At 39.6% G+C, this 25,548-nt stretch overlaps 3 protein-coding genes across 3 annotated transcripts; 2 read left to right on the forward strand and 1 right to left on the reverse strand.

The window, feature by feature from the left end:
• Positions 1–2,826: 2,826 nt before the first annotated feature.
• Positions 2,827–12,961, forward strand: LOC140785862 (uncharacterized). Its single transcript, XM_073133946.1, has 10 exons — positions 2,827–3,374; positions 3,474–3,656; positions 3,738–3,837; positions 3,918–3,948; positions 5,433–5,475; positions 6,637–6,789; positions 7,176–9,429; positions 10,172–11,525; positions 12,303–12,386; positions 12,585–12,961. Exons 1-10 carry the CDS (start codon positions 3,316–3,318, stop codon positions 12,647–12,649), a joined length of 4,326 nt encoding a protein of 1,441 aa, XP_072990047.1. The 5' UTR covers positions 2,827–3,315; the 3' UTR covers positions 12,650–12,961.
• Positions 12,962–13,575: 614 nt separating this feature from the next.
• On the forward strand, positions 13,576–18,792 carry LOC140795583 (ABC transporter B family member 19-like). The gene is made up of 9 exons (XM_073148258.1): positions 13,576–14,511; positions 14,593–14,647; positions 14,752–14,927; positions 15,085–15,249; positions 15,359–15,654; positions 15,744–16,063; positions 16,141–16,364; positions 16,445–18,322; positions 18,445–18,792. The coding sequence occupies exons 1-9, from the start codon at positions 13,576–13,578 to the stop codon at positions 18,790–18,792; spliced, it is 4,398 nt and encodes a 1,465-aa protein (XP_073004359.1).
• An 82-nt stretch (positions 18,793–18,874) lies between these two features.
• Positions 18,875–21,642, reverse strand: LOC140795687 (probable flavin-containing monooxygenase 1). Its single transcript, XM_073148404.1, has 5 exons — positions 21,199–21,642; positions 20,761–21,001; positions 19,989–20,167; positions 19,459–19,808; positions 18,875–19,367 (listed from the first exon to the last, which is right to left on the reverse strand). The coding sequence occupies exons 1-5, from the start codon at positions 21,640–21,642 to the stop codon at positions 19,019–19,021; spliced, it is 1,563 nt and encodes a 520-aa protein (XP_073004505.1). The 3' UTR covers positions 18,875–19,018.
• Positions 21,643–25,548: the final 3,906 nt, after the last annotated feature.

Genomic DNA, 25,548 nt, shown 5'->3' on the forward strand with positions numbered 1-25,548 from the left:
AAATTTAATCTCTTTGTCCTAATCTCAATGACTCTACTTTGTAGCCTCATAAGTTATTCTCAAAACATCCCATCAACATGATTTTTTTTTCTTCAATCTCAATCTTTCCTTTTTTGATGCTTTAGTGAAACCTCAATTCTTCTCCTAATCTTTGCCTAAACTCAAATACAAAAGTTAAATATCTATGTAAATAATCAAATTAGATAAGTAAAAATAGTAGGAAAATATTTCTAATAAATCCCTCAAACTAAGAGCTCTGAAATCAATTTAGATACATAATTAGCTTGTGCTAATTTTTTAAATTCTCAATTCGGCGTCCCAAAAAAAATAATTGATAGAAAATTTTCTAAAATTTGGCACTTAAGAGGTACGTAAAATAAGAATAAAACATAAGGACATTTCTGTAAAATAGTATGAAACTCATCTTGTTGTTGTTAGGAGTCGGTCGGTGAGTGTAAAGTGTAAAACAAAATGATCTCACTGCTAGAATTTTAAATTTTAAATTCGAAGGAAAGAATTTTAAATTTAATCTTATTGAGCCGTTAAAACTAGAGGCGCTGTCCTTTCCCGTTTCTGCCCCAAGTTGGTGCAGATATTTCCAACGACACCCTTACTCGTCTGACTTTACATGGACGAGAATACCCCTAATATTAGTTTTGTTAAAACGTCGCATTAGAAGTCACTAATTCGAATGTTGTATGATTATAATTTAATTGTGAGGGCTATATGTGTCATTTGCATCTCTATATATCTATTATTGTTTTAAAAAGTGGGTAGGCTAGTTTATTTTCCAACTTCTTTAGCTTAATGATTCATGCAATTAGTTAACAAAAGAAATAAACAAATCAGGCATATGAATAGTATAACAAATGCTAATCCAATATTTTCCTTTTCTTTTTCATGCATTACGTTTCCATTTCGTCATGTCAAAGTTCAAACTAAGCTTGCTAAGATATCTATGTAACTGTTAAATGTTGAGTCATCTGGAAGTAAATTGTTAATATATGAATGAGGAGATTCTTTGTAATAAATCATTCGGGATGACAATGCCTTGCCATTGGTTGACCTTATTTTGGATGCAAGGTTGAACTCATTTTTATTTGTTACTCACAGCTTATCGTTGATTGAAGTTGGTGGAAGACTAGCAACCTTTTATTGATAAGGGTAGAAAATAAATTCTTCACTTAGACAGTCAGAATTTTATCCATTGGGCGGTAGCGCAGGCTCACCCTAGCAAGGCCCTTGTCTCAATTATTCAGATCTACTTCTTTTTTGGTTTTCTGGGCTCTTGACTACTTAGTCATCAAGAGAAGAGGCTTGACTTCTTAAGGTAGGCCTTCATTTGAAAATGCAAGATGTCGATCTCAAGCTTCCCAGGCAAAGTTAACTGGCTCAAAGTCTGTCTACCTAAGAGGATGATGGGCTCGACATCTAGAACTTAAGTGGTAATGGAGGTTGCTAGGGGTTTGAGCTGCTAACACTGTGATAAGAGGTCACTCTACAACTCTGCTGGCACCTCATCCTTACTTAAGGATTCACCGTGTAGATGCTAGTCTTTCTAGAAAGGGATCCAAGATGGCCTTTCTTTTCACAATTAGCACCTCATTTTACTTAGGGAACAAGGAGTGGGTGAGATTCTAGTTTGACTAGTGCGACTGTGATCTTCCCCTATAAACTTGCTTCCCCATGGCCTTCTGCTCCTCTCAGCCCTTAGCTTTTCTCAAGAATGTCACTAGCTTGAGGTGGTTTAAGAGGATAGACAGGAATACCTTAGCCAAATTCAACTAGGTGAGGACACTTTGTGAAAGCGTGAGATCACTAAGAGGTTCACCCAATGCCATCTCTTAGAGATCCACATCCTTAAAACTTGCTTCCCTCGGCCTCAGCTGGACTACTAGCTTTTGAAAATTTCCCCTCCACTCTAAAGTGAATGATTGTCTCATCATTGTTCATATGAGAATTGTATGCTCTTCCTTGTTCTCTTTGTGAGGGAGATACTAAAATCCCTCCAACATCTCCTTCTAGAGTTAACTTTCTGATGCTCTTCTAAGACTTTTTCTTTCCTAGCTTAGATTTAGCCTTCCCTTCCTCTGTCACTCTCAGATTACTTATATTCTTAGCCCATGATTACTATCTTCGAGCCTGACGTTCTGATGATTTTGCTCACATCCTTCAATGACAGGCTGACCGAAGGAAGATGCATCGAAATCCTACTTCTACCTCATCAGAAGCAGGCGTATAAGCTATAGAATAACGAGACGAGTGAGGCTTTACCTCTTCGACCTATTCTTGTGGAATGAAAAGAACCGACGAGTTGTGAGGAGGGAAGCCCAAACAGCCTTGATCCCGAGAGACTTTTTTGCGAAGATTTATTTGAAAAGAATGTTAGTCCTCGTTTTCCTCCTGTCAAATGTCTTTAAAATTGTCTCTATGTAACTCTCCCTAAGAACAAAGATTCTGATATGCAAAAAGGCCCTTGTAATTTTCATTTAGCTCAACTAATCAAACTGTAAATTACCTAACTAGAAAACTAGAGAATCGAGGACCTAAAAAGGATATTTAACTCCTGCATTATATCCATCAATCTGAAGCCAAGATAATATACTCATTATATATTGAAATCAATTTAGTAATGTGAAGGTGACCACCTTAAGCAACAACCCCCAACGAAGTAAATCCTTGCCGCAAAACTCCAAAACAAGCGTGAAAATAAAGGAGCCCAGGGGCATTTTGGTCACTCAATTTCCCCAAATCTCTGGCAAGAAAAATCCCACTCAAGGTAATTACTTCGTCTTTATAAGGGTATCATTGTCTTTTGGGTCACCCAACAGCTTAAAGTTTAACTCCCACTCCCACCCTACTTCTCTCCATCTTCTCTCTCTCTCTCTCTCTCTCTCTCTCTCTCTCTCTCTAATGCTTCCTTTGAGAAAAGAGTTGTAGAGAGAGAGGAAGTAAAGCGAACAGCATACAGCAAAGGCTTCTAGTAGACGCGACGCTGCGTTAGGGTTCTTTCGTCTATAACAAGGGAGAGAGGGAGTAATGCTCGTCGGAGGGATCGGATAAGGCACCAGGAGGCGAGCGTTTGGTGCAATCGGAAGCGATCGAGTGAAGGACATCGATAGATTTGGGCGATCGGGAGATAAGGAAGTTTTCTCGGAGTGTATTCATCTGTAGGAGAATAAATTTGAGATTTGGTGGCGGATTTGTTTGAATCAGTTGTCGTCGCTGCGAAATTTGGCTCCTTTTTTTGGGAGGTACTTGAAATTTGATGCGAAGCGATCTCGATCTGATAGATCTGAGGGATTTGTGGTGGAAATGGACTCGGAGACTTCTCTAGACTACGCTCTTTTCCAGCTTTCTCCTAAGCGCTCACGGTAACTGCGCTCGATTATTTTGTATAAAAAGAGGAATTTTTCAACTTGATTCTTTAAGGTTACCTAGATTTTTTTTCCCCACTATTTATGTGGTTGTAGGTGTGACTTGTTTGTTTCCGGAAATGGGAAGACCGAGAAGATCGCGTCCGGATTCTTGAAACCTTTCGTTACCCACTTGAAAGTTGCCGAAGAGCAAGCTGCACAGGCAGCTCAGTCGATTAAGCTTCAGGTCGAGAAGAGGAGGAATGGGGGGACATGGTTCAACAAGGGAACTCTCGAGAGGTTAGATTAATAACTAATGGGCTGGGAAGAATTTTTGTGTGTTGATTTTGTGTGTGCATAAAGATGGAAACTTGGACGCAGGTTTGTTAGATTCGTCAGTACTCCTGAGGTACTAGAATTGGTCAGTACGTTTGATGCAGAGATGTCCCAGCTGGAAGGGGCGAGAAGGATATATTCACAGGTAATACATTTATTGGATTTGTTTTTATCTGGATCTAGATATCTCTTAGCAATGGCTGAAGTGTAATGCTTTCAATCCAGGGAGCAGGAGATCCTCTGACTGCTACACCTGGTATGTTTGATTTTCCTTTCCTAAATATGCTTCAGGAGCAACCTTTTTCTAACCAAGAAAGGCCAGAATTGTGGGCATTTCACATTTCTAAATCTAGCATTTGATTGAACCTTGAGGATGGCTATTATTTGGATCTGTTCTCTATTTCTTAAATTAAAGTTACTTCTTAAGGGTCTGTTTGGGTAGCCAAATACCTCTTCTCAGGGTTAAAAGGGAAAATTCTGGAGACATTGAAGCTTTTGAGAGATGACATTGAGAAATGACAGGAAGAGAACATTAAATGAAGTCCAGGGAAAAATGGGGGATACTCATCTTGCTTTCATAGACTCTTTCCTAGTGGGAGGGAGCTAATGCACTAGATGCCTGCAAGTGAACCATGCCTTTTGTTTGTGAACTAATTTTGACCTTTTTTTTACAGGATGATGGGTGACGACTGCTAGTATCTCAGTCTACTGCTAGCTATATTTTTACTTATGTACTTTTAAAGGCAAAAATTTCCTGTTGGTACTTTTCTTTTTGTTTACCTGTTAAATTGAAAATGAAATGTTGAGCGATGAACTAAAGAAATCAAGGACCACTAGGATAAAGACAACTACTCAGGCTGTAAAATTGTTTTTATCCCACAGAGATCTGAAAATACGGCAGTCATATTATCACATGATGAATTGAACTATTTTGAAGATTTGTGAATAGTAGAAGAGGGGTTATAATGTCAAAAGCAAGCTCACTTGCTGGTAATTATAATTTTCTCAGTATTTAGTTCTTATAATTTCTTATGGAGAAGGAAGGTCGGCTGTATTCTTTCCTCACCTTTTTCGCGGTGGTGTAGGGATTTCCTCACTCTATAGTGGTGGGAAAAAAAGAAGAATAGAGTTAAGGTGAACTAACAGCTGAGGTATGGTGTACCATTAGAGTAGATTGGTCACTACTAAGGTGAGGGTAGAGATTTTGGAGGATCAAGACTTGTTTTGAAACTTATCTTTCAGATAAGAAAATTTTGGCTCGCTGAATAGAGGAAGGGTTCTCTGCAGTTGGCACAATGGGGTTTTCCCTCTGAGGAATTAGGTCTAGCTGTCGAGGAGAATAGTTTTAGTCATTCATTAAGCAAATTCATGAGACAGATAACTACAGAATGACCGTCTGCTGATTAAAATGTAACAATCATTCGACGTATGGATATAGCAAGTAAAAGGAATACTGCAATAAGGGCCTCAGGTTCAAACAAGAATTTCCTGAATTTTCTTTTTCTGTCTTACAAATCGACCTTCTTTTCATGAATGCATATTTATTCCATAATCACATATCTATGAATTTAACTTGATGTTTTGTGATAATCATCTTATCCAATAGATCTGAATTTTTTTTCCCGTCTTGTGCAATAATGTCAGCAACACCTGTTCTACTGAAAGCTTTCTTTCTGTACTGTTGCTTATTTGAGTTGCATCATTATTTTAACAAGAAATTCTCTTCTGGATTCTTTTCAGGTGAAAATCAAACAACAGCTGCAGCAGCTGCAGACATAACAAAGTGAGCTCCTTTTTGGTTATGTTATTTCTCAAACTAGGATTCACTTTTATATGTGGTTGTTGCCAAATTAGCCTTCCAAACAAGAAGGGAACACTTCATTTTGCTCATTTACTCTTAGCAATTTATTTCTAATGGAATGTGCAACAATAGCATGATAGGGGCTTAAATTCTTCATCTTTTTGGTCAGTTCATAATTTAATCATTGGAAAATTTACAAAAATATGAGTGTTCCTGATCACTTGTGCAAGTCCATGTTTCTAGTTATTCTACGGGAAGTCATTACAGTTGTCTATGTATCTGTCTATTTTAATTATTTTCTTCATCAGTTATTGATAGTCGTGCACTATAAACTCTTTTCTGTTATTTGTGGGAGTTAAATGAGTTGTTATCTTTCCCTGTGGTTCTATTTTTCATGAAAGGGTTTTCAATGGTTGGTCATGAGTCGAGATGTGGATGAATTTTAGTTGAGTATCCTAGGGACGATAGTACTTTATGGTTGAATAATTCCAATACAGAAACTGGTAGAAGTTCTAAGTGCCTTCCATGTATCACTACTTTCATCTTTTCTTAGATTGGAAGGCACATATATATGAAAAACAGATTGATGATGAACTTATTGAAGTACTTAGAATAAATCCATGGACCATGAATCATGTATATGTGGTAGAAAGAGAGTAGAGCTTAAATTCTGAGCATAACTTTATCTATCTAAAGTTGTCAACAATGGACAAGAATGGAAGTTGAAAGCTGCTGTAACTTGTGAAAATGATGGTAAACTATATAACAGTAGAGTGAAACTGGCAGTTGAAGTGATAAAGAGTAAAGGTCCATCTGGGTAGAAAGTTGCTGCTGACTGCAGATTAGCTATCTTGTCAATAAAAGAAGGCTGTTCTTTAGGCTTCAATAGAGATTCAAGACAGAAGGGCAAGCTTAGTGGCTTAGTGCATATTTAAATCCCATAGACTTTGAGTGTACAGTTCGTGCAGCTTGATCAATTTACCTTTAAAATCTCTAGTTGTTATCATAAAAAAATACAGGCTCGTTATCAAATGCTCTGAGAATATACATTGCCACAGTTAAAAATAGCAATTTTGCCTCTTTGACATCTTGAGCTATTCAACTAAAGGCTAACACTAGTGTCTTTATATGGTTTCCTTTCAGAAAGGAGCTTCTTAGGGCGATTGATGTGCGGCTTGTTGCTTTAAAGCAAGATCTAACCACTGCTTGTACTCGGGCATCTTCTGCTGGCTTTACTCTCGACAATGTCTCTGAGCTTTCTCAATTTGCAGATCATTTTGGTGCAGATCGTCTAAAGTAAGTATCTTAAACCTAGAATTCAGGAAAAAAAGAAATAAACTTATCCAGTGTCCATCTAAATGAATTAGTACAAGAAATTTAATTTATTGTGGTTCTTTCATGCTTCATAAGAAAGTAAAGAATCCTTTTATCCAGAAAAAAAAGAATATAATAGTCCTCTATATCTGCTGTAGTGGACCTGGCTACTGGCTAGTAGGTGACTAAGTTTGGAATTCTTTTTTTCTTCCTCTTACTATTTTGACAAAAGGCTACAGCTCTGTTTCATTTTCTTCCTATTACTTGTGTCTATGGTTATTTTCCTTTCTCCTTTTTCTTCAACCAACTAGTATCTGTTTGAATTATGAAAGTGCTAAATCATAACAGAATGTGTATTGTATTGGCAGCGAAGCATGTGCCAAGTTCATTTCATTGTGTCAGCGGAGGCCTGAGCTTGTAAGCCATCAGCAGCTGGCAAGGCCACCGGCTTCACACTGGAAGGATTTTGAAGACAGGAACCTCCGATCCTCCTCTGGTTCAGACATGTCAATAGATGAGACAGAGGAACCAACTGGCCCTGGCAAGCCACTCCATGGAAGTGGTGACAGGCCTCAGTTCCACAAGTCTGGTAACAGCCAACAGCCAGATGAAAGTCCAGCAGAACCCATGGCAAGTAAGCAGCCCAAGCCCGTTCCATGTTTTGTCGAAAAGCAAGTGGAGAAAGAGACAGATAAGCCAATTCCTCCAACTACAGTAGCAGCTGAGCCAGCACAGCTGGTTGGAGGTAGTTCGAGGCGTCTGAGTGTGCAGGATAGAATAAACCTCTTTGAAAGTAAACAGAAAGAACAAGTCTCTAGTCCCAGCACTGTCAACAACAACTCAGGTGGTGGTGTTAGTAAGAATCTTCCAGGGAAGGGAGAGCATAGGAGGACCCCATCTGATATCTCCATGGAAAAATCGGTCTTAAGGAGATGGAGCGGTGCTAGTGACATGAGTATTGATCTTAACAGCAGCTATAATAGTAGCTTCAGTGACAGGAAGGAGAGTGGGAGTGCTGCAGGGACTCCTACATCAGCCAATTTGCATCAGCAATCAAGCAATAAAACTGAAGAAGAGGTTGCTGGATTGAAGGAGACTGCATCATCCAGGTCCTTGTTGGGTCAGAAAGACACCCTGATAGGCACTTCTTCCTCCTCTGTCTTACCTTCTTCTGTTGCAGCTGGTTTTCCTCCATCTAAAGCTCAAACTAGAGCTTTTGCAAAAAGTAGAATTCATAAAGAAGATGAAAATGCTATGACCTTAACCACAAATTTAGGGTCAGCTATGGAAAAGGATCATATGGGTAATTTATTAAAAGTTTCCAATGAACGGGACGAACATCATGGACTGACTGAGCAAACTGCTCCTGATGCCCGGATGAAAAACTTTCAACAATCAACCAAGGGTACATCTTTTCTGGATAAACTTAAACCAGAGCTTGTGGGCATGAAAATTCAAGAAGATATGCCAGTTGCACCCTGTAGCTTTTCAACGGTAGAAAAGAAGAGGACACACAAAGCTCAAGAAGGTTACCAGTCCCAACCTGGAGAGATTTCTTTAGCAGAAGATGGTCTTGGTTCGAAGGATCAACAAATCTTGGTTAGCCAGTTTCGGACATTTGGAAGAACTCAGGACATTGAGGGGAAGTTAAAATATCTGTCTGATTCTCAGACTCATCTCAATGCTTCACCAGGGAAGGGGGAAGACATCTCCTTGGAGAATGACTTGACAGCTGTTGTAACACAAAAAACTCCCCCAAAAATGTCTGAGGAAGTGGTGGGAAAGGATCCAGCTGATTCTCATTTTCCATCTCGATCTTTTCCTGTCAAAACAAAAGACCCTGTCAGTCAGGGAGCAAATTTGCAGACTAAATTATCTGCTCCTGGTCACATCAAGAAGCTGCAGGGAGTTAAAAATGAAGGAATATCTAGTGAAGGAAATGGTGTTCCAGTTTTTCCAGCAAGGAAGGTTAAAGAATGTCCAAAGACAATTGATCCACCTTTGCAATCTTCTGTGGATCAGGTTCAGGTGATGAGACCACCAAAGGGAAATCAAGAACTTAACGATGAACTGCAAATGAAGGCTAATGAGTTGGAAAAGCTTTTTGCTGCACACAAGCTTAGGGTCCATAATGATCAGATGAGTTCCTCTAGGAGAAGCAGACATGCAGATGTGCAGGTGGATCATGTGCCAAAGGCCGTAGAGATAAAACCAGCAGTGGCTCTTCCAAATCCATTTCCTGATAGAAATCTAGTGAAGGATGGTTCTAGCAGTGGACCAGAGTTTGATACTAATTTGCTGTTAAAGATGGAAGACAATCAGGATCATGGTAATAACATACAGCAGCAGCTTGGAACTCTCAGTTCATCGGATGAGTCCAGGGGAAAGTTTTATGAGAAATACATGCAGAAAAGGAATGCTAAGCTAAGGGAAGACTGGGCATCGAAAGGGGCACATAAGGAAGCAATACTTAAGGCAATGCATGACAGCTTGGAGCGCAGCCATGCAGAGATGAGAACCAAGCTCTCAGGATCTGGAGATGGTCGAGATTCTCATGCTCGTCGTCGTGCTGAAAAGATGAGATCATTTAGTGTGGGTTCAGCTATTCGAGAAAAAGACCAGGTACTACAATTTCAAATGTCTTACTGCTTCCATTCATGCTTTGGCTTATTGTAGAATTTAGTCAGTTCTTCTAGAATTTGGTTACTTTCCAAAAGTATGGATTACTGTGGGCATCTTTATGTTGTGAGATTGCAATTTGAGAGTGAAACACAAACTTGGATGTGCCTTTGTCACAAATGATATTATAAAATGTTTAAACACAAGTGCTTTTGTTGATTCTATAGTGAGATATCTCAAGCATGGTACCCGTAATAGTGTGGTTTCTATTATTGTGATTGGCAAATTTTATAGTGGGACTAAAATTTCACTGTAGTACATTCTATCTGCAGTAAATAATAATTCACCAAAAGATATGCTTCACAGGTTTAGTTAGTAGATTCTACCTCAAATAAAAGTTCAAAAAGAGTCAGGAATTTAAATAAATTGTGTTGCTTCATGGCAGGCTTTTCTTGTAAATTTTCTGTAGCATCTTCTCACCATTAACAACATTTGCTTAGTGTACTCACTTATGCACCATTTGTACCTGTTTCATAAGATCTAAAGGGCATACTACTTCTCATGTCATTATAACTGAAAACTCCATGTGTATTTCCTTGGTTTAAAGAACTAATCTTAACTTGCATGTTGCTATCGAAGTCCGATCTAAAATTATCATTTCTATATCCCATCAGAGCTTGCAAATCATCATACCATTGAATTTGAATTACAATTTCTTGTTATCCTTTTTATATCCTTTCATCAGGCAGTAGAAGCCCTACAGGAAGAGGATCTGCTTGAACAAGGTCAATGTGATCAAGAGAAGACCCACAGCGATGACCTTTCTGGTGATGGTTCTTCCAGAAGCACTAGTTCCAAGAAGCATTCGTCTAGTAAAACTTTGTCTTCCTCTACCCCTCGGACATCAGTTGCATCAATTCCCAAGCCTTCTGTGAAACCTACAAGCTCTGCAAAACGCAGGAATCTACCTGAAAATCCTCTTGCCCAATCAGTTCCCAACTTCTCTGACTTTAGAAAGGAAAACACAAAACCATCAACAGAAGTAAGCAGGATAAATGCACGTGGGCACTCTCGAAATTTCTCTCGTAGCAAGAGCATCACTGAAGAGACAAATGACTCTTTGAAGGGTGATAATCAACGCAGGTCACATTCCATGAGAAAAGGCTGCACTGGTCCTGTTGAATTAAAGGACCTTTCACCCCTCAATGATGACAGTGCCAATCTGGCACCTTTAAGGTTTTCCAAGGACCAAACTGGTACTAATTTCTCTGATAGAATCCACAAAAGTGGTGGCTCAAAGCCATTTCTCAGGAAAGGCAATAACGCAGGCCCTGCTACTGATAGCATTGCTGCTAAGCAAAAAGCCTCCATCAATTATGATGTATCTGAAAATGGATATGATTCAGAAGAAATGGTGGACCAGCTGGAGGATTCTCTTGAGACAGTCAAAGATGAAGAAGAATCTGAAAAGACATCCACTGAAGGAAATCCAAGGGAAACAGACTTTCTTGCAGTTACGGATAATGAAAGACCAAGACTGAGCCACCAATTTAGACATTCAGATGATCCTGGCTCAGAAGCTGCGGCTACTGCTGCTTCAAAGTATAATAATTTTGGAGGAAACATGCAAGAGTCACCAGGAGAAAGCCCCCGATCATGGAACTTACATGCTCCACACACATTTTCTTATGCACAAGAGGCGTCAGATATCGATGCTTCTGTAGATTCGCCTATTGGAAGTCCAGCATCCTGGAACTCCCACCCGCTGAACCAGATGATGGAGGCTGATGCTGCTCGAATGAGAAAAAAATGGGGAAGCGCTCAAATACCTGTGCTTGTTGCTAATGCATCTCAGCAATCACGCAAAGACATGACAAAAGGATTCAAGAGATTATTGAAATTTGGGAGGAAGAGCCGAGGTGTTGAAAGTCTAGTAAATGATTGGGTATCTGCCTCAACAGCTTCGGAAGGTGATGATGATATGGAAGATAGCTTTGATTTGGCAGCACGATCTTCAGATGATCTGAGGAAGTCGAGAATGGGATATCCTATTCCTTCCTATGATGGCTTCAATGAATGTGATATCTTCAGTGATCAAGGTATCATGCTTGTTGCCATATTTCTTTTCGTACCATTTCCCATTTCTTTGGTAGTTATGCTCACTAATTTTACAATTGGATGACTAACTAATCAGGTAACCTTTTTAAGTTAATATGTATGATATAAAAGCCAGTGTTGCAGATATTCCATTGGAGCATTATTGTGAGAGGTCTGCAGGGAAAACATTTTTGCTGAAAAAATGCAGCAAATCAAATGGTCAAAGAGCATTTCATTGGCTGTTGCCAAAGCAAACATCCTTAAGTATACCTGCTTAGTATTTGACATTTGAAGTCAAATTAACCACAGAGGAGTTCTGCTAACAGGCTCACCTCACTACCTCCAGGATCATCCTGGAAATATATTGCTGATAGTACTTGGTAGTTCTCTGTGACACCGTTCCTTGCTTTGCCACTACACAATATCTAAATCTCTCAAGAGAATGACAAAACCTTCCAACAAGCTCAAAGATATCTGCTCAGAATACCGTCTCTCTTGAGGCAAAAATCTGAACTCTAAAACTTAAGTATATCTTTGCAAAGCATTCCATTTAAGGTAAGCAGGTGCAACAGACAAGTATATCTTCGTGAAGCATTTCAGTATAGTAAGCAGGTGCAATAGACTCTTCATTTATTTGTGGAGCTCCAGAAATCTGCACACTAAATCTGCATATTCTATTTGTGCTTTAGACGTTAGATTTCCTGTTAACTGATGGTTTTAAGTACTTTGACACCTCTATTGTTTCCTCAATTATCCTAACAAGCTTGCTACTTGCGCAGCTCAATCCTTGCGCAGTTCCATTCCAAATCCTCCTGCAAACTTCAAATTGAGGGAGGACCTTCTTACTGGAAGCTCTCTTAAGGGTAACTATCAAATAAGATCTTTAAAATCTTAGCAAGTGATAGTGATATTTTGGATTTGTTCGAGTTTGCAAATGAAAGTACTTATGCTTAGACTTTTCTGTACAATCCTAAACAATTTTTGAGTTTTGTTCTACTGCAAATATTTTCTACATCCTGCACTCTAATTTGGATATCTAATATCTGTCTGAAAATCTGCAGCACCTCGCTCTTTCTTCTCTCTTTCATCATTTCGAAGCAAAGGAAATGAATCGAAGCTCAGGTGATCCTGCAGGACTTCAGTCCAAGTATATACTATATTTTCTACACGGGCGATTTTTATTTTATTTTTCTCCGTTCTCTAAAGATGTTGCAGTTTGTTATATGCATTCTTCTGTATGTTGGGTAATTCTTGTGTTGAGTTATGGTCTCCTCCCAGTTTCATTGTGATAAATTTTTGTGTAGTAGAGGCAATCTAGAGTTCCTAGGGTGGTAACGTGCCAATTGGCATGGAGAAACTATGTTTTTGGGCAGTCAGGCATTACGTCTCCACTTTGTAGCATGTTTTCTTGTTATATATTGAAATTATTGAAACAAAATCCAGTACGATATTCTCTAATATTATTGATTATAAAAGGTCCATTGCCTCTTCTGTTTTTTTTCTTCCTACTTCTCTGCATTTACTTTTAAAAATCACTATTACATGGAACACTCATCCTATTTGAGATATCCTATGCTCTCTTTATATTGGATGGGGTTCAATTTTACATGGAACTTGACATTACCAGTTATTCTTCCATCTATTTTGTTTGCTTTGTTGTCTATTGGAAGATTCGAGGATACTAGTTTTTGTCTCCTTCGGCATATATTTGAATTCCTTAGAAAGCAACGCGTGTGTTTGTCTACTCTATGCGAATTAATAATATTATAATTTAATTATTTAGCCGCTCTTCTCTATTCTTTGCCAATTGGAAGAAGATTTAGAATCAAATGAGCAACAAATTAAATTTCTCGTAGATCTCTTTACATCTAAACAACACCGACTTGTTCCAACTTTGCATGCATCCACATACTATAGTACAAGAAATTAATAAACAGACGATGCAATCGAAGCCTCCCTCCCTTTCCAAGGTTCATCTTTGAAGACTATGTACATACCGTTGCTTTCCTTTCCTTAATCCTCCACTTCTTGATCACCACCACCACCACCACCATGGCGGACTTCTCCATCACCGTGGACGAGTCATTCTCCCGCGGTGGCCGCTGGCCTCACCGGAGGCCTCACCGTCCTTCCCCAGACGACATGTCTTGGCAAAGCTCGGTATCATGGCAGCCCGAGCCGACTTGCTGGCGCCAGCCGGACGGCTTCGGTGCGGTCCTGAGCCCATGGACTCCGACGTCCCCGAACCCCAGCCCGGCCGTCTTGCGCCGGTCGGCCAATGACTACTACCTCTCTAGAACTTCCAATCCACTCTATGATCAGTCGAGACAACGCCGGCGGCTCGAGCTGCAGAGCTACGTCTCGCATTCAAGCCACGGGCCCGACGAGTCCGGTAGGCGAAATTTTGAAGGTAGCACGTCTACTGTGTTTACAAATTTTGGAGTTTTCCATGGAAGAGGACGTAGAACTGAGACTTCCTTGGCTAGTAAAGATGATCTTAGCATGGTGGACTATTACAGTGCAAAGGAGGTGATTGCTCCTCGGAGTAGCCCGGAATTTAATGCCAATTGCACGTCGAAACATCGTCGTCGACATGATGATCATGATCAGTACACTTCGCATGAGATATCATTCTCTCACGATTACACCACTGATCATCTTTACCTGACACCACGAAGAGACCATGCAGACCTGATGGATAGAAGTGGTTATGGGCATGATGGGTCTGACTTAGATGATGATGATGATGATATTGGAGATGATGACGATGATGAAGGGGACATGAGGGTGAGTCAACCAGTGGGTTTACTTAGCTTGTTCAAGTACTCAACTGCACGGGACTTGGTTCTCGTGTTCTTGGGCTGCGTTGGTGCTATGATCAGTGGTGGATCACTTCCTTGGTACTCGTATTTATTCGGAAATTTTGTGAATAGGATTGCGTTGGAGTCTATAAACGATAAGGATCAAATGATGAAGGATGTCAAGAAGGTACTGTCGAATACTACGCACACACACACACATATATATTTTGGTTTATTTCATTTTAATTATGTGATTTGATGGGTTTAGATATGCCTCTACATGGGAACACTCGCCTTGATAGTGATCGTTGGAGCATATATGGGTGAGTTAATTAGAGATAGAAACAAAGAGAGATGGTTAGAATCAAGTTAAATAATTGTGCGTTAAGTGGTTATGATCAATGTTTAATTAATTGATGGCTTATAGAGATAACTTGCTGGAGAACAGTGGGGGAGAGATCAGCCCAAAGGATTAGAAGGGAGTATTTGAGAGCAGTGTTGAGGCAGGACGTTGGATTCTTTGACACAGAGGTTAGCACTGCGGATGTCATGCATGGGATTTCTAGTGATGTTGCACAAATCCAAGAAGTCATGGGAGAGAAGGTAACTAAAGTTTCTTATAAGATTTCAATGAAAAAAAAAATCTAGTTTATACCATTTAGTTGACCCAGCCGACCTCTTAGTTGCCTTGATTCCTATTCTTGTTTCATTTAAAACAGTAGTAATAGCTAATTTGATGCCATTTTGTTGGGATATACAGATGGCACATTTCATTCATCACATCTTTAGTTTTATCTTTGGTTACATGGTGGGCTTCATCAAGGCATGGAAGGTAGCTCTGGTTGTCTTCTCTGTGACGCCAGTGATGATGTTTACTGGCATTGTTTACAAGGCTGTCTATGTTGGGCTCACTTCCAAGGAAGAGGTTAGCCATAATATACTATTAGAATGTTGAAAATTTTAATCATTTCATTTGTATTCTAATGTTTAGGCGTAAAGTTTGTTTGCTAATTGGTTGATGAATTGGCAAACAGGCATCATACATGAAAGCAGGTAACATAGCCCAACAAGCAATTAGCTCCATAAGGACAGTGCTATCTTTTGTGATGGAGGATCATATGGCAGACAAGTATGCCGAGTGGCTTGAGAAGTCTGCACCAATTGGGCACAAGATTGGGTTTGCAAAGGGTGCAGGAGTTGGTGTCATCTACTTGGTCACCTACTCACAGTGGGCTCTGGCCTTTTGGTATGGCTCTCTATTGGTTGCCAAGGGGGAAATCACTGGAGGAGATGCTATTGCTTGCTTTTTTGGTGTCAATCTTGGTGGAAGGTACTATTTAGTAGTCCCACACACGGAAAAAAGAGTTCAAGAAATGAAAAGAATTTATATAGATTGATACTAAGTGTTGAACTTCTCAGGGGCCTAGCTTTGGCGCTATCATATTTTGCGCAATTTGCACAAGGGACAGTGGCGGCAAGCCGTGTATTTGATATCATCGATAGAGCACCGGAGATCGACTCTTATTTCTCCGAGGCGGGGCGGGCATTGTCATCGGTTAAAGGTCGAATTGAGTTCACAGGAGTAAACTTCGCGTACCCTTCTCGCCCTCGGGTCATGATCCTTCGCAATCTCAGCCTCTCTATTTCCCCATCAAAGATGCTAGCTTTGGTAGGAGTAAGCGGAGGAGGCAAGTCCACCATTTTTGCACTCATAGAAAGATTCTATGATCCAAACCAAGGTAAGGTCAAAAGAGAAAACAAAAATGTCACAAATTAATGCACCTACTATAACAAATTCTAATGTGTGAATTACCAGGATCAATCACTTTGGACGGCCAGGATATAAGGACCCTAAATCTGAGGTGGCTAAGGGACCAAATTGGGCTTGTGGGCCAAGAGCCCATCCTCTTCTCTGGCACCATACTTGATAATGTGATGATGGGCAAAGAGAAAGCTACTAAAAAGGAAGCAATTGATGCGTGCGTTGCTGCCAATGCTCACACCTTTATCTTGGGTCTCCCAGATGGATACGAAACACAAGTAATACCTCCCAACCTAATTATCTCACAATTAGAGATTAATAATTGTTTTAAAAAAACAAACTTCTTTTAATTACTAAGGTTGGCGAACGTGGAGGACAACTCTCGGGTGGCCAAAAGCAAAGAATAGCTCTGGCTCGTGCACTGATTAGAAATCCACGAATCCTTCTCTTGGACGAGCCCACGAGCGCGCTCGATCCCGAGTCTGAGTCCGCGGTCCAACGAGCCATCGACCGCATCGGTGCGGGCCGGACCAGAGTCGTCATCGCCCACCGCCTCCATACTGTACGCAGCGCCGACCTCATCGCCGTCCTCGATCGCGGGTCCGTCGTCCAGTCCGGCCGCCACGTCGACCTCGCTAACCGGGCCGGGCCGTACGCGAAGTTGGTGCACCTTGCGATGGACGGGCCCGAGAAGCCCGGCCGATGTAAGAAAGCCAAGTATGATAGCTTTGTGGAGATATCGATAGTGTCTGGTGGACATGGGAGATCCATGCAATTAATGGAAGAAGAAGAGGTTGAGATTGGGACTGGAGAGGTTACAAAGATTGACACGTCTGAAATATGGAAGCTTCAGAAGCCGGAGGTGCCATTGCTCATAGTCGGGTTTCTCTTGGGTGTGACTGCTGGTGCAATATTCTCTATTTTCCCACTAATTCTAGGAGAAGCTCTTCAAATTTACTTCAACGATGACACTACTACGATGAAGAGGGAGGTGGGTTACTTATCTCTTGCGATAGTGGGCCTGGGCCTGGGTTGTGTTATAACCATGACGGGCCTCCAGGGCTTTTGTGGATGGGCCGGGACGCGGCTAACGGTACGAGTGCGAAACTTGCTTTTTCGGTCAATTCTCCGACAAGACCCTGGGTGGTTCGACCTCAAGGAGAACTCAGCTAGCATGCTCATCTCACGGTTGTCGATCGACTCTGTCGCCTTCCGATCGGTGCTCGGGGATCGGTACTCAGTACTTTTAATGGGCCTGGGCTCGGCCGGGGTTGGGTTTTTTGTATCATTTACTCTTGACTGGAGGCTAACTCTTGTTGCTATTGCCATGACGCCTTTCACGCTCGGGGCTAACTACATTAGCCTAATTATTAGTATTGGGACGAAGTTGGACGACGACCAATTTGCCGAGGCCAGCAGTATCGCCGCAGGGGCTGTGTCAAATATAAGGACAGTGATGTCATTGTCGGCCCAAGCCAAGGTAGTGTCAGCTTTCGAGGTTGCTTTGTTGGAGCCCATGAAGAAGTCCATGAGACGTTCGCATCTCGTGGGCCTCGTCTTTGGGCTTTCTCAAGGGGCTATGTACGCCGCATACACTTTGACTTTATGGGCTGGATCCTACTTGATAAAAATGGGCTACTCAACCTTCGGCAATGTATTTAAGATATTTATGATCTTGGTCCTGAGTACTTTCTCCGTGGGCCAACTAGCAGGCTTGGCCCCGAACACGTCCCGTGCATCCTTGGCAATTTCTGGAGTCCTATCCGTCATAAAAAGTAAGTCATTGATCAACGTTAATCAACGAAATTCTAAGACTATCGAGGACGGAAAGCTCGTCGACGTTGAGTTAAAAAGAGTGACGTTTGCATATCCGTCAAGGCCAGACATGCCAGTGCTAAGGGAATTCTCATTGAAGGCGAAGGCTGGGAGCACAGTGGCGGTCGTCGGTGGGAGCGGGAGCGGCAAGTCGACAGTGATCTGGCTGGTGCAGCGGTTCTACGATCCAGATGAAGGGAGGGTGATGGTTGGAGGGGTGGATGCGAGGGAGCTGGATGTGAAGTGGCTTAGAGGGGTGTGTGCCTTGGTGGGCCAAGAGCCCACTTTGTTTGCCGGGTCCATTAGAGACAACATTGGGTTTGGCAATTTGAAAGCTTCATGGGCCGAGATTGAGGAGGCTGCCAAGCAAGTCCATATCCACAAGTTCATAAGTGGGCTTCCACGAGGATATGAAACCCAGGTAAGAATTAATTCTTCCTCTCATTCAAAAAATACTATAAAACATATACATATCTGTGTGTGTGAATTTACTTTTTCCTTTTTTTTTTTAAAAAAAAAACAACAACAACAACTTTGTGACAGGTAGGTGAGAGTGGGTTGCAATTATCAGGTGGCCAGAAGCAAAGGATTGCAATCGCTCGAGCAATCCTCAAGCGATCACGGATTTTGCTGCTAGATGAGGCAAGCAGTGCATTAGATTTGGAATCAGAGAAGTTTGTGCAAACGGCATTGCGAAAAGTATCAAAAAGAGCAACTACGATCATGGTGGCCCACAGGCTTTCTACAATTCGAGAGGCAGATCGCATTGCCGTGGTTAAAGATGGGAAGGTCGTCGAGTTTGGTAGCCATGAAGCTCTTTTAGCAAACTATACTGATGGGGTTTATTCCACTATGATCAAGCAAGAAATGGAAGCCCATGCACTCTCCTAATTTAAATATATTATATATATTTTGTGTAAATATTATATATTATTCGAGGTAGCTATAGGCGATTTCAGATAATTCCCTCATAATGATAACTTTTATTTCATAGTTTATGAAAAACTCATGTTCGTAGTGGTAGTAGTACAATATATAGAACAATTAATGTTGTCTCAAGAAACCCTAACCACAATAATTGATGTCTTCTTTTGAAGACGTAGGACCATTAAACCTATTAGTTTTTCTCATCATCTTTATAGTCTTGGTTGCTGTAAGCGCTGAAGGCTTCAGAGAGCCACCCTCCTTTCCTCCATGACTCCCACCCCATCTCCTCGCAGATCTCGTCGCTGTGGTTGATGCTGAAGGTGGAGATGCAGTGCCGGCGGTAGAACCTCGTCGTCTTCTTCATCACCTCAGTCTCGAGGCTCGTCTGCTTGAACATCCGCTCGACGCTCGGGAGCTCGAACCGCCCCTCGAGTAGCCTCGCCAGCCATTTGCAACGGAGCTCCGACGTGTGGAGGTTCGACACGCTCTCGATGTAACCCATGAACGCCATGTGGGGGATCAGAGGATGGATTGTGCCCCTGTGACCACCGATGCTAGTCAGAATATAAAAAATAAAAATCACCGTTCTCTAGCAGCTTTAAGCTTTCGGAGTATAAAAAGTATAGTTACCGGTATAGGGGCATGACACCAGAAGAGTCCTCTAGTAGTCCAGAGAATGGCTCAGGAAGGACTGACCTAAGCTTCTTCTTGCCATCAAAGCCAGTTGCGAGGAAGACAACATCAGCTTCCAGCTTGGTGTTGTCCTCCAAAACCACACCCTTCTCCCAGAACCACCACTTGGATGACTTCTTGAACAAGATCCGGCCCTCGTCCGCCTCGGCGAAGAAGTCCTCCGGCAAGATAGCCATCTGGCACGAGGCGTAGTCCTCAGTGAAGGGGTGATCTGGTTTCAGGCCATACTTCTCCAGTGGCAGCTTCCATGTGAGATATGACTCAATAAACTTTGAAACACTTCTCCTCTGTTCATAAAAAAGAAGCCACTACTATTTAATCAAAAGGAAATATTATATAGTATTTTTATATTTGATCAACTTGATGGTGTAACTCATTATATATAATATCGTTTGACGCATTCAAAAAAGCTAGTGATTAGTTAAAGAACATAGTAAAGTAAGTAAGTACTCTTAAAAAATGCTTACCAATGGGGTCAAAGAGTAGCAAAGAAGAGATCTTAGCAGCCCTTCGTTAGGCCTTTGATGTAGGAACTGCGAAGACCTGGTTGAATAGAGTAAGAAAAAAGGTAGGCCCCATATGGAGTAGGAGGGAACTGTCCAATGCAAGGTTCGTATCACCATAGTACAAGGTTGCCCATCAGCTCCTCCAAATCAATTCAAAGGAAAAAAAAAGAGTCAATACTTAATTTGTTTTAAACTAAGTCAACTCTATCTGATTAATTAGGTCTACAAGTATCATAGTGGAAAATGGAAGGACTAAGCAAAAGTCAGCAAATAGAATATTAGAGTATTGACACTAGATAGCTGTTCTCATTAGTATGTTAATTAGTCGATATATTGACTCTTATGTTATTGGACAAAAGGCACATGATACTAGTTTTGTATTATGATAGTTATCTTCCCTTCCTTTGAATGAGAGGTCAACATGTCAAACTCTTAGCTTGCCTTGACTTTGACCACAGAGGAATTAATTGTTTCAGCCCTTGAAAGAAAAAGTAAAAGCAAGCAGACTTCTCTTCGAATATTTAACTAATCCAAGGTCATTACTCTTTAGAATGGGCAAGAATCCAAACATATATATCACAAGACAAATACTTTTTTGTTTATCAATCTATATATGTGTGTATGTTGTTCAACTACTGGTTCTTTCTTAGGAAAACAATATGAATTTTGTGGTATTATACAATAAAAGAGTAAGAAATTTCACAAAAACATCATAATCTATATAATTATATACCTTGGTTCGCCTGAGCACATTCCACAGCAAGGTCAATGGCGGATTTCTTGTAACCAACAACCACAACCTTCTTTCCTCTCATCAATTCCTTACTAGCTTCTTCGTCAAGTTTGCAGTAGTCCAAGGTATGCATCACCTTCCCCTGGAATACCTCTTGCCCTTTGCCCGGTGGGAAAACTGGTATCTTTGGCACGTCTCCATATTTTCCAGTGCACATCACCACGAATTCAAATTTGTGCCACTGATTCAAAACCATAAAAAAAAATTAGAATTTTTTTGTTTTGTTGAGAAAAATAAAATAGTGCAAAGAACATCGGGCTGCATGCATGTAACATGCAAGGTTTACATGCATGGATGTCTACGTAGTATCATCAATTAAGTTATGGTCCATTTTGGCAACTCTAGATAATTTCCAAACTTTGAAGCAAGAATAGCAACCTGAACAGTTTCCGATTGGCCGGTGACAACCCCGACTTCCCACATGGGTTGACCGGCGAGGGGCCGGCCACTGCCGCCCCACAGCTCGGTGAAACCGGCCTTCGCCGGGTTTTCTAGGAATCGGATCTCCGAAACCCTACTCTCAAGATTGATGAACTTCCACAGATCAAAGTGCGTGGCGTAGTCCTGCAAGTACTCCAATATCTCGTCGTAGGTCGGGAAGGTCGGGTCCGCCCGGTTCTTCCACGGGAAGTCGGAGAACTCGTAGTCCGGTCGCGGGGTTTGTAACCTCGTCGACCGGTATGAACAGTGCTTCCACACCCCACCGATGGAGGATGTGGCCTCAAACACCATCGGATTAAACCTCGCAAGCTGCTTCGCAGCAGCGAGGCCACTTATGCCGGCCCCGATGATCGCAACCCTCGACTCGCCGCTCGTCGCCATTCTCTCTCTTCCTCTCTATCTCTCTCGATCTCTATAACTCAAATGGAAGTGGTAGGGTGGAGAAAAGAAGAGCAACATATACAGGTATATATAGGCCAAGATGAAGTGAAATTGTTGAGGTATATTTCCATTTTCCATTAATTAAAAGAGAAAACAATAATAAGGAAGGAAAAAAAAAGTACACAAAACCTATGTGCTGGTTGTTTGACTTTGAACATAGTTTTGAGTATTGGGTCTGGTCATGGAACAATCCATGCATGAGTTACGGCTCTACTCAACACTTAAATTAATTTGCATGCATTTTCCTACTTCCAGCTAGTACGAGAATTCTTAACAGGCTAAAAAGAAATAACCTAGAGCCATATGGTAAAGTTAATGTCTCTTTTCTTACATAGTTACTCATGACTTCCCCCAGGGCTGATATTATATATATGTAAGTTGCATATATAAACGAAGGGTGTTGGTTGTAAGGTTTGAATCGGGAAAAGGCGACCTAGAGGACTCGTGGGTTTGACCAATTTTTATTAAGGCCAGTGGGTGTGGATGGATGTGACTACGTTGGCAAAATATATATATATATATATATATATATATATATATATATATATATATATATATATATATATATTTTCAAGACCCTGATCAGTTTTCCATGGTTTTGGTGGAAGGTTGTGATTCTTTTGATTTCATATCTTATTTGGCATCACCAAACCGAGTCTTAGATGCCAAAAGATTGAGTCATCTCAATATTATATTCATGAGCTACTCCTTGTATACATTTTCCTAACATTTTCCCACGTAATTCTAGCAACTATATGTTCTCTTCTTCTTTTTTTCTTCTTTTTTTCTTTTTGGTGTCAAACTTATGGAAACGTCTTCCTAATAACTCAATCGGATCTACTCATTTTAGACTCTGCTCGTAAACAAATTAATTGATTTGTTCAGACTGGTTCTTATTCTCCGCTTTAAGATAACAAATTACCCAACAAAATGGAGAGAAGTAACCAAGAAGTTGCTCCATCTTAATTAGAGAATATGGTCATGAGAATTAATTTAGAGATTTAAGTCAATTGAAGTAAGTCTTGGGAGAATACTGTTTAATTGTCCATTAACTTTCTTAGTCATTATTCTTTGTTGGTGGAAATATTTGTATTCGTAAAAGTCCTACGTACGAAGCTTAGGATTTAGAATTGATCTTCAATCTCTTCCGCCATTCCTTTTACAAATATATATATTTCCAGTGACGAAACTCCAATACATTTCCTATGTTGAATATTAAAAGAAATCAACGACCAGCAATACTTTGAAATTCCTGATAACCTTCAAGATTCAATGGATCATAGACGAATAAGAGGTTGGAATATTGAACAGAACTTTGAATACTTGAAGAACAAGTACAAATGAGTAAAAGAGATCTAGAGACGAAGCTCTGCTACTTAGTAAAATGACTTCTGACTCCCTAATTGTTTCCTAATCTTTTCCCTGTACTTCTTTCCAAACTTGGTGGGAAACCACCATTAGAAAAAAAAAAAAAAAAGAGAGAGAAAAATTTAAGCATCTGTCTCTATATATATTTCTTCCTAACTTCGGAGATATTACCGTTGATGTGGATAGATGCATTCATGCAACACATTTATTCTGTGCTAAATTCTAAGTGAAACTTTATATATCCACGTGCAGCAAACCTTTGCATATGTAATTAATTAATGGCTTCATGCACATCTAATGATCAATAAAATTATATTAATTGGTAAATGAAGGTGACATATATTAGTCATATATAATTTATGTGTATATATATATATATATATATATATATAGTTTTTTTTTTCTATCAATCAATAATATTTCAGTCCTACCTACCTACGTCTTGGTTTCAAGATGTAGTACGATTCAAAATCTAATTAATATCGATCTAACAAATCTTAATGACTTGTGGAATTCATCGAGCTAGCTCTGACCAAAAAATCAAGGAGGTATGGACGTACCTTTTGAAGATGACAAGTTTTTCAAAATCAAACCCACATGAACAAAGTCTTTGTGAGCAAGATGCATGCTAGTAGCTAGCTCTTCAACATCAATCCAAATTAACGAGGCAAATACGGGTCATAGCATCCAACCACCACAAAAGGAGACAGGATTAATTGTCTACGTGAGACCGAGGATGAAATAGTAGGAATCTGTTCTTTTCCATGGGAAAAGTCTCATTCTCTGCATAAAGTTTGAGCACTTATTAGAATTGAACATGGCATTTTAGATGTCGAAATTAATATCTTCAATTAGTGAGTCACCCCGTCCGATCGCTGGTATATCTAATAAAAATTTTGAATAATTATAGTTCTAAATAACTTTAGAAACTAAAAAGAAATTCTGCAAAAACAATGTAATTTTATTTCTTCTACTATTTAGCTATTTTTCTAAACTAATATTTATGTTTAAGTACATCAAACTACATGGCTTATACATGATTAATCATCTCCTAAATACACTTTCAATTCCATCATAAGTTAAAGAATAGAATAACTAAGTATTAAAAACCACTAGGTAATATTAGAAAAATGCAAAGGAATACGTCCGGATTGCACTGAGTTAACCAATTTTTAACGTATAAATTATTTTTTGGTCTTATAATAAAATCGAATCGGTTTATTGATTCGTGATACTAATATTCAATTATTTTATTATAATTTAGTCCTAAAATTAAAGTTATTATATTTTTTTTTAAATTAAAATATGATTTTTATAAATTATATGACTTGATATATTGAAACTTAAGTATTAATTAAAATGGCCAAATAATAGAAGGAATGTAATTGTATTCCTTTTGTAGACCTATAAATATATAATTTAAATATTTAAAAGTATTTGTAAATAAACTAACAGTCTGACTTGATGAGTCACCGGTTAAATCTATAATATACTGATCCGACTCCTAACCGATTTTGTTCTAATAATTATGTTAAGAAGAAGTAGATAATTTTATAAAAAATAAGTAATGCTGACTGTTCGTAGAAACTCGTCGAATTACTGATTAAACCGCTGAGTTGGTCGATTTTTAAAAATCAATTATACTTTCAGTCTTATTATAAAATTGAACTGACTTGGCGGTTGATTCACCTCCGCGATCAAATTTTGATAAATATGATTCAATTTGTGCTTGAAATTCAAATTTGATGAAACTTGATAGGAATATAAGCAATATGACCAGAATGAAAGGTCGCCTACTAGGTCATTAAGAGGCATGAGTTTTTTCTGCCAAATTCCAAGGTATAGACTTTCAAACTAATAACTTTTACCATTTTAGAAAAATCTTATTTTGCTTATATATATATATATATAATTCATCCTTTTTATTTATTATAAAAATTCCATCCTATTTATTGTAGTGCTCTTGGGTCAAAATAACTTAAGTATCTAGAAGTCCAGGTTAAAAACTTCATAGTTATGAAAAGTTTGTTTCTGTCGAACTAGGATTTTGAATACCTTGTTACTCTATATATAATATAGTTCTATGGACATATGATCGAATTAGTTCAGTTTATTCTTAATAAAATTTTGATATTTTATCTCAATATTCTAAAATTTTTATATTCCTCCAAAGTTAATTTTTTTTTTTGAAAATAAATTTATTTATGCTTCCCTTCATCACCCATGCATGATATTGTGAGTAGTATTTTCAAACTTTATTCTCTCTTTAATCTCAAGGTGCATCCACTAATTCAAGCACATTAAATTCATTTAGTCTGTCTGTCCTTTGGAGCACAACTGGTCATCCCAATTCCCACTTTGGTCGTAATAAGTGACAACGATGTCTTCCATCTTAGTAAGCAATTCTAGAAGAACATTATTACGTTGTACAAAAAATTTCAAACCCATCTACTTGGATCTGCTTACTAATTAATAATG

The sequence above is a fragment of the Typha latifolia genome, chromosome 1 (assembly GCF_019914945.1).
Source record: "Typha latifolia isolate L0001 chromosome 1, TyphaL0001v2, whole genome shotgun sequence".
NCBI lineage: Eukaryota > Viridiplantae > Streptophyta > Magnoliopsida > Poales > Typhaceae > Typha > Typha latifolia.

Bases quoted from the DNA above. Each gene is read 5' to 3' on its own strand.
- LOC140785862 (XM_073133946.1), top strand. From the start codon at position 3,316: ATGGACTCGGAGACTTCTCTAGACTACGCTCTTTTCCAGCTTTCTCCT. The intron at 6,790-7,175 runs GTAAGTATCTTA...TTGTATTGGCAG, and splicing joins TTTGGTGCAGATCGTCTAAA to CGAAGCATGTGCCAAGTTCA. The intron at 11,526-12,302 runs GTATCATGCTTG...CTACTTGCGCAG, and splicing joins TGATATCTTCAGTGATCAAG to CTCAATCCTTGCGCAGTTCC.
- LOC140795583 (XM_073148258.1), top strand. From the start codon at position 13,576: ATGGCGGACTTCTCCATCACCGTGGACGAGTCATTCTCCCGCGGTGGC. The intron at 14,928-15,084 runs GTAACTAAAGTT...TGGGATATACAG, and splicing joins AAGAAGTCATGGGAGAGAAG to ATGGCACATTTCATTCATCA. The intron at 16,064-16,140 runs GTAAGGTCAAAA...GTGAATTACCAG, and splicing joins ATTCTATGATCCAAACCAAG to GATCAATCACTTTGGACGGC.
- LOC140795687 (XM_073148404.1), bottom strand. From the start codon at position 21,642: ATGGCGACGAGCGGCGAGTCGAGGGTTGCGATCATCGGGGCCGGCATA. The intron at 19,809-19,988 runs GTAAGCATTTTT...TTTTATGAACAG, and splicing joins GCTACTCTTTGACCCCATTG to AGGAGAAGTGTTTCAAAGTT. The intron at 19,368-19,458 runs GTAACTATACTT...CGGTGGTCACAG, and splicing joins GGTGTCATGCCCCTATACCG to GGGCACAATCCATCCTCTGA.